Source organism: Ascidiella aspersa, chromosome 6, assembly GCF_963924565.1.
Source record: "Ascidiella aspersa chromosome 6, kaAscAspe10.2, whole genome shotgun sequence".
Taxonomy (NCBI): domain Eukaryota; kingdom Metazoa; phylum Chordata; class Ascidiacea; order Phlebobranchia; family Ascidiidae; genus Ascidiella; species Ascidiella aspersa.
Window position 1 is genome coordinate 24,238,391 of NC_139452.1, and position 7,880 is coordinate 24,246,270.

At 36.8% G+C, this 7,880-nt stretch overlaps 1 protein-coding gene across 1 annotated transcript in view; it reads left to right on the forward strand.

Annotated features, from left to right (window-relative positions):
- The window catches only part of LOC146140930 (uncharacterized), a 36,765-nt gene extending 35,366 nt beyond the window's left edge, over positions 1-1,399 (forward strand). Inside the window, exon 35 of the mRNA XM_083392744.1 lies at positions 769-1,399. Coding sequence (XP_083248870.1) covers positions 769-972 — 204 coding nt within the window. The 3' untranslated portion in view covers positions 973-1,399. The remainder of the gene's footprint in view (positions 1-768) is intronic.
- Positions 1,400-7,880: the final 6,481 nt, after the last annotated feature.

The window sequence follows — 7,880 nt, forward strand, 5'->3', positions numbered from 1 at the left end:
CCTGTAAAGTCGCTGTGAGTTCTTATTTTCGGGCAATAAATAACCTACCAAAGAGAACTTATATTAAAGACCACAACAAGAAAACCAAATGTACAGATGTATTGGTTGCAAGAGTAGAATATTTCCACACCACGAGCAATAAAGACACTTAGACACACACAATTACTTGCAAAGGCGACAGACAGAGCATAACGAAACTTAAAGTTTTACTCGCTAATTTCACAAGGCTACACCCAGACGTCTCTCTCCTGTAGGCGGTGAGCCGCTCGTAATATACGCTAAAAACAAAACTCCTTTTCACGGGAACCGACGCGCTCCCGGAAACCCCAGGCCTGCCTTACAGGGCGGCCGTTTCGTGGAAAGATAACATTGGGCGGACCTTTTAGTGAGAAGTTAAACCGCGCCGGAAAACAAGCGATAAATGATTGTGAGATTTGCAGAAATGTTTGGAGACAGGAAAAAACATGTCTAAAGTTCAATTAACGGCGAACACCACAGCGCACAAGAATATTACGTTAATATACAATTATACATGTCTCGAAATGCGAAAACCTAATTCCTAGCCCTACATTTAAGAACAAAGGCGCAAAATTAATAATGAATGTTAGAATTTACAGTCGGCGTAATTAGCAACCGGTGATAATTTTGTAGTGCTAATTAAGCACGTAACAACACCACCCGCCAATCACTGAGTCACAGTATTAACGCGAATATTATGCGAAAACAAAATCAAAAGTAACCCGGTATTTGCATATACGCGCCACACAGGGCCTCTTCATCTTCGTCGCCTATTGCGTCATGCCGAATGACGTCACCGACATCTGGTGTTGCCCCGGTTCCGGCAAGGAGGGGGAGAACGACGACGACCTGAGAGTCCAGGAGGTGGTTGAGGTTGAAAACGAGTACGAAGGTGGTGACGTCTTCATTCAGGCCGTTTACGATCAAATCATGGTCAAAAAAGAAAAGCAGTGAAGGCTTTATCACCGATCTCGATTTTTTCTCAGTCGACCTTCGTCTGGTTTTAACTTGATCGTTCAATTGTAACTTTTGGCAGATGACCCATAACTGACTTTGAGTATTTCTATTTTTGCTTTATTTATCAAAAAAAATTGTTATATTTTTTTGAATTGTAAGTTTGTTTTGTCGCTGAAGTGTTGTTTTACATTTTTATCGTATTTTGTTCCTTATTAGTAGTATAATGGTTTTACTTCATGTATAGCGCAAGTGACTCATAACTAAATAACAAGATGACGAATTTGACGAAACCTAAACATATGTTTAAACCACATAACGTTAATCACGAAGTTTTTCTTCAAAATCTAAATTTTTAACACTTTTAACTTTTACACTGAAACTGATTTTTGTTTTGATGTAGTTTACAATTGATACTTGGCTGATTATGCGCACTATAATTTTATAACGTTTCTTTGAACATATCTATTATTCTTGCTCTTATTTATAACTTTTTTTAATACATTTATTGCACAATGTTAAAGGTGTCAGTTGATTTTAGGTGTCCACTTTGTTTTTTAATCAACAATAATTTGGTGTTTGTCGACGGCTACCATATTAGGGTCCAAGAAGCACATTCAAATTATCCTCTAACAGTTGAAAAAAGTTTTGACGTTAGCACAAAACTCCACATATATAAATTGATGAAAGATGCAGTTTTATAATCGTTATAATAGCTATTAGGTATTGTTTTAGAAATTTTCATAGCAATTGAAGCATTTTTAAAGTGGTTTATTTAAACTTATTTATAATATAGGTCGGTGAATTACCTTTTTAAAGGGGTCATTTTATATTATTTAAATTTGTGTAACCATTAGTCCATTTGGATACATATGTCTTGTGACACGTGTTGAAAAATTCTAAACTTATTTGATAAACAAACTTTTAAGATTTCGTCTAAACTTCGTAAGCGATAGTATTAAAACGTTCAACTTTGGTTTTAACAATCGGATTTGATAAAAAAAAGTAAAGTAAATATTGAATATTACATAAATTGACAATTAGCTGTGCACATATGTTTCGGCAATACGTCATGTCATCATTATGTTTAGGAACAGAGAAATCTCGATTTGTCGAATACTATGGGTTTGGTATTTGTATTGAATTTACCAAGAAAACCCATGTAGGCTATTCTGCTCCAAAGTGACTTCTGCTTAATGTTAGCGATGGAACCTCAGAAATTATGGAAAGATGTAGCTTTCCAATACCCAGTATTTTCTTTCAATCTTAAAGCAAAAGACTTTACTACTAAAAATAAACGCTTTATTAAGAATATTACCGATAACCGACGGACGAAAGGTCCTTGCGAAACATGTTCGAGCATATTTGATTTATTGGCGACCGGACATAGTCTTTTAAAAGCCTAATTTGTCGGTAAACTTTCTTCTTGGTTGTTCGAAAGGTCAGGCCACTTGTGTCAACAATATTACGAAGCACGATCCCAAGATAAGAAATCAATGCAAAAAAGCCGTTTCTTAATTTCTAGCAAATTTTATTTCTTAGCTGATCATCTGAGCGTGGTTTTCGTTCGTATGCACAAAAACACCAAAACAAAAAATAGATTGAATGAAAAACGCTCTTCTTGAAAACTTTCCGTGACCTTGACTGTTGAGAAAAGTCGCGCAGTCGTTGTCGTTTTTCGCGGTCAAGCGTGTACAAGTCGCTCCAACGTCGTCGCGCTTGCAAGTTTTTAATCGCGGCTTAAACTTTTGCGCCGTACAGGCGACCGTCCTGAGTCAGTTTCGGCCGTGTTTACAAAAACGTGAAGCGAGCGGAGCACGATTTCTTGAACTTCGTGGCAAGTTTTTAGAGTCGCAAAACAAAGCAAAAGCCGCATTTTGGCTCGTTTTTCACATTGGATTTTTTCCACAGAAGTGTTGCATTGTGAATATGGGCTGTTTTCACAACCTTTTGTGTCGCAATATAAACCACCAAAAACTGAATTTTAGTTCCTTATTTTAACGGATAAATGAGAAACACACAAATGTTCAATAGTTTTGGATAATGCTCTAGGACAGGGTTTCTTAAATTTGACCCTCACCCCCTTGGAGGACCGGAGGGCTGTCTTCAGGAGCTACGAGATTTTAGCATTTAGTTTTTGTTTGGCAGTGATTTGTGTTTTTTATTATAATTTCAGACACCTCCCTACAGTGACTTTTCATGACATATTTTTCTGAAACATGGTTTCATGACATATTTTTCTAAAACAGGTAGGGCACAAAGCCTTTAGAGCCCATGGAAGAAAGGGGCACAGCCCATTGAAAGTGAATTGTAGCGACTCGTACCGACGATTCAGTAGTAAATCGGTTACATACTTTTAAAATCCAACCATGTTCAATAGTCTCTGCCTGTTTTTATAACGTCGTAAGACTTACTTGAAAGGCTACATTTGTTTGAGTATGGCAGTCTTGTTTATACCCTTCAGCGTGGTAACTATTTAGAAAACTATAAGGTTAAGGCTGAACGTCATGGCTAACATAAGTGAATCACGTTTTTCGTGTTGAATACGAAAATAAACTAATGTCAAGTCCAATGTAAAACTGGCCTGTTGTTTTGTAAGTTTTTATTATAAGTAAGTCCATTATAAGCAGCTATCATTTAAATCTATGCTAATTTAACCCATATAATTCTTCATAAAAGCATCCAGTAAAGGCCGTAAAATCTTGCAAGACTATTTACGAGTATAGGTTGCTATACTATACATTATCACGAAGCAGCGTGTTTTTTTATGCTTAGCAGATAGAACCCCTTTCTATACCCCTAAAAACATTTAATGAACATATGCCAAAAAACAGATATGCTAAAAACACAATATATACGAGAAGAAGATTGCCAGAGTTAAACTAGACTATATTCTAGAAAAACTAGAATTTTATAAACGTAAATTCAGTTGACATCACATTGACATTCACGCATACCAAACTGTTTTTCGTAATACAGCAATTGAGTTGGACACGGCCAAACAAGTTTTTATTTTATTCTGTAATAGGGCCAAAAATTTACAACGCCCATTGGGGAACACTCCCAGTCGTACCGGGCACCTACGTCACAGAAGCATCTGCCTTGCCCCCAGGTAAGCAACTGCAAACACAGTTTTTGCGTGTAAGAATGCACATAGGCCAAACCAATCAGTAGGGATGAGATTCGGACAACACTAGATTAACAATGACGATTGTTTAGTGATTGTTCATATCAAAGAATTTGTTTTATTCACTATACAAAGCAAATGCACCATTGCTGATTGACAAACTTCAAGGGAAAATGCTGTTTTCCATTATTGCAAAAGTTAGTCAAGAAACGAAAAGTATGTCGGAAAGCTGATAAATATGCCTTTGCTGTCATGCACAAACTTTATGCAGGCAGAAGTACTGGATAAGTATTATAGTTTTACAAAAATGTGGACTTCTGTTTTTATTTAGTTCAGATTTTGCTGTTAATTGGTGTAATGGTGTCGGATTTTACGTATTGCGCAATATTTCCGTGCCGGCGTTTATGAGATTGTTGATCGCAGTATATACGTGAGGTAACTTAGGGTCAAACTGAGGGCCACGAATCACAATTTAAATGTGGTCTCAAAGTGTCAAGGTTAACGTTAGACCTTAACCTATAACCACGGCCGATAACCCGAACAGTTATAGTTCCTCACTGTTTTTGTAGGTTAGTTTGATCGCAAGATTTCACGCTATGAGTTAGGAAACAGTAACAATAACAAGTACAGCCATTAAATTTGTAACGGCTACATTAAACTACACATGGGTGAATGATACCATAAAATTGTGTAGCATAATTTGTTAAACGTGACAAATTGGTGCTTTGTTGCTCATTGTGCCTGACGTTTCACTTTTTTCCGTTTTGTTGCCGACTTCGCTTGTTTGTGGTTGCCGGGCTGATCGATGGTCTGCTGGTAAAACTCAGCTTTTATTGCATTTTGCTCCTTTTAGAGTAGTGCTTTCCAACCAGTGAGTCGCGAAGCTATTTCAGGTGGGTCGCTAAGCATTTCTAAATGCTACAGTTTTCTATTAAATCGGGAAATTATTGGATTTCATTGCGTAACGTTTTTGCAACAATGTAACAAATATACGTAGCAATAAGACGTGTTTTGTCGCAATAACTGTTTTATTACATATACGCCAGTAGTAAAGATGCAGGTTTTATACAACTGTTATGCTTGTTTCCAATTATTTGCATGTTTAATTATTGCTAAACAATTTGGTCGCATCTCATTTTGGGTCGCACAATAAAACTTGCATTAAAAGTGGGTCGCGAACTGAAAAAGGTTGGGAAGCACTGGTTTAGAGCAATTAGGCAGTTTGTCGCCAGGTTAATTACATATTACGGAGAGTTGGCGCTAGTACGAGTGTTACCTCGCGCGAAAGTATTCTTGTAATTGAACTTTGAGGGTCTCCTAAAAGGTCGCGAGGATTGTCGAAATAATTTTGATTCCTTGTACGACAGGTGTGGCGTTTTTTTTTAATAAAAACTGTAGTTGCAAGGTGCTTGGTTTAAATTTTGTAGGACAAAACGGCTATAGTAATATATGTTATAAAGTGTTAATATATTGCTATCTTTATGTATTGAATCTTTGGATTAATTACAACTTTTTAACGCAACAACAAGTAACCGAAACACATTAGTGGCTTTATCAATTGGCCTTTTGTAAGTAGAGTATACCTCAGGGTATTTTGTTTTTTTGCATTTGAAGTAATTAAATGCCTTCGATATGGATGTAACAAAATTACGCTTAATTGCTTAAGCAATGACTTTTTGCTAGAAATTAACACATCACTGTTGTTGGAATGCTATTATGTGTGGCAATCTATTATATCTTTCTACCCATAAAACCAATGTTTTGTTTTGAAACTATTTTTAGCCCTCGGCGGTCATTCTTGTCTGTTTCGTAACAAAACTTGCAGTTGAAAAATCCAAAATTAATTAAATGCTTTGTGCAAAAATGGTTTGAAAACAAGGTAAAATAAAGGGTGCCGGTCGCTTATTTGATGGCAATTTGCAAGCCTTGTTACATGCCATTCGATGCTTTGATGTACTCAAATCGTTTGAAGCGGCTTGGCAACCAGCTATTAGGCACATTTAAAAGCGGAATTTTGATTTGCCGCCAGGGCAATTAGAATTGCAAGTTAGCTAATGGCGCGCGAACGGTAAACATCTGCATCAGAAGGCCATTTGAGATGTTTCAAAGGCCAGCTAAATGAATATATATCACATTTTAAAGTCTAGCAAAAAACGGAGTAGATTTTATCAGGGTTAATATACCGCTTTCAGTTAGTCGGACTTTAGCAATTATGTGCTTCCTCTGAAATTTCTATACTAATTAACTGTTTGTTTGAGTGAGCACAGTTTTATTTTAAGCCTGAGTTGTGGAGTCCTAAACAAAATGCAAGCTTTTCCACTAGCACAAGTAGGCCAAAAACGCAGTGAATTTTACTGCTGGTAGTTTTAGTTTGAGTTGTCGAATCGTAAACAAATTGCAAACTATTCCGATTTGTGGAAGTAGGCCAAAAAACGCCGTGATTTTACTGCTAGTAGTTTTGCAGCACAAAGGGTTTTTTGTCAATGGGTAGATTTGTTGTTTTGAGTAAGAGGCGCTGAACTCTCTTGCCCAAAGGTTCAATAATGATGGCCAATCAGAATCAGCGCCGACTGCGTAAGTGGTCTATTTTAAAACGTTACTCAAGCTCGGCTTTAAAAGGCTTAACAGCAAATCGCAAGTTGCAGAAGCGACAAAAAACACACTGCAGCCTTGGACGAAACCTTCCCAAACGAAACGTCAGTAAATCAGTCTGAAACTGGAGAGAAAGTATTGTGGGCTTCTCCTGTTGTCATAATCCGCCTTGACATAGGCTGACAGGCAAAAGGCCAAAAACCGCGTTCGGCTTTATTTAATCCGACACGACAGTCAGTTCACTTTGGCGCTATAGGTCAGAAACACTTCGGATCAACTCAAAGGTAAATAAATCTAAGGTGGCGGGTCGCCGGGTTCGATTGCTTGCTCCGTTTGCCCTCGCCTGCGCCTTGCTGTTCTGTGGCTAGTGAGTTTTTGTCTTTCTCACTGTGCCAAAAACCCCTAACCGATAGATGCCTGATTATTGGTGGTATTTTTGTTTTTTCATAAAATACATTTACGTATAGATATTCTGCAGTTTGTATTGCAGGAAATAGATATTAGATAGCAGGAAGCGTAGAGCGTGGGTATATCATGTAATCCATCACCCTACCTCCCCCCTCACACACCGAGTAAAATTAACAAACAAAATTACTAATGGCCTTCATTTTTCTATATATGCAGATTTTTCTGTCATCCAGACTAGAACTTAAGTTGATATACCAGCCAATGTAAATTAAGTACAATTTTTTTATTAGAGGAAGAGATCAACTAAAAATAAGTTTTATCGGTACTTATAAGATGTATTTGTAAACTTTAACAAGCGAGGTAAGATGATAAAATTTTCCCCAGTGCTCACGTTCCTATACTTGTTTTGATTTTTCGAAGATTTTGGTAAGCCTTTTTTGGTAGGTGATCTGAAAAGGTTTTTCGCGATTAAAAATCTACTTCTGATTCAAATTTATTATTTTTTGACACCTTACTAAATGCTTAAAAATCCTGTTTTTAACTTAAATGTCGGCCCAAAGAAAATGTTGTCGATAAAAACAAGTTTTGTTTTAAGTTCGAACCGAATCTTTTTACACAATCAGAAGCACAAAGCTAAAATACCAAGTCGATCGCAACATAGTAAACAAATATAGTGTTAGTAAATTGGTCGGTACCAGAGTTGGACAACTAGATTTATTTTAGCTTTTTAAAACTAGATTAGAACTAGATCGTTTTGATTTTTATCAAACTAGATTAGAAG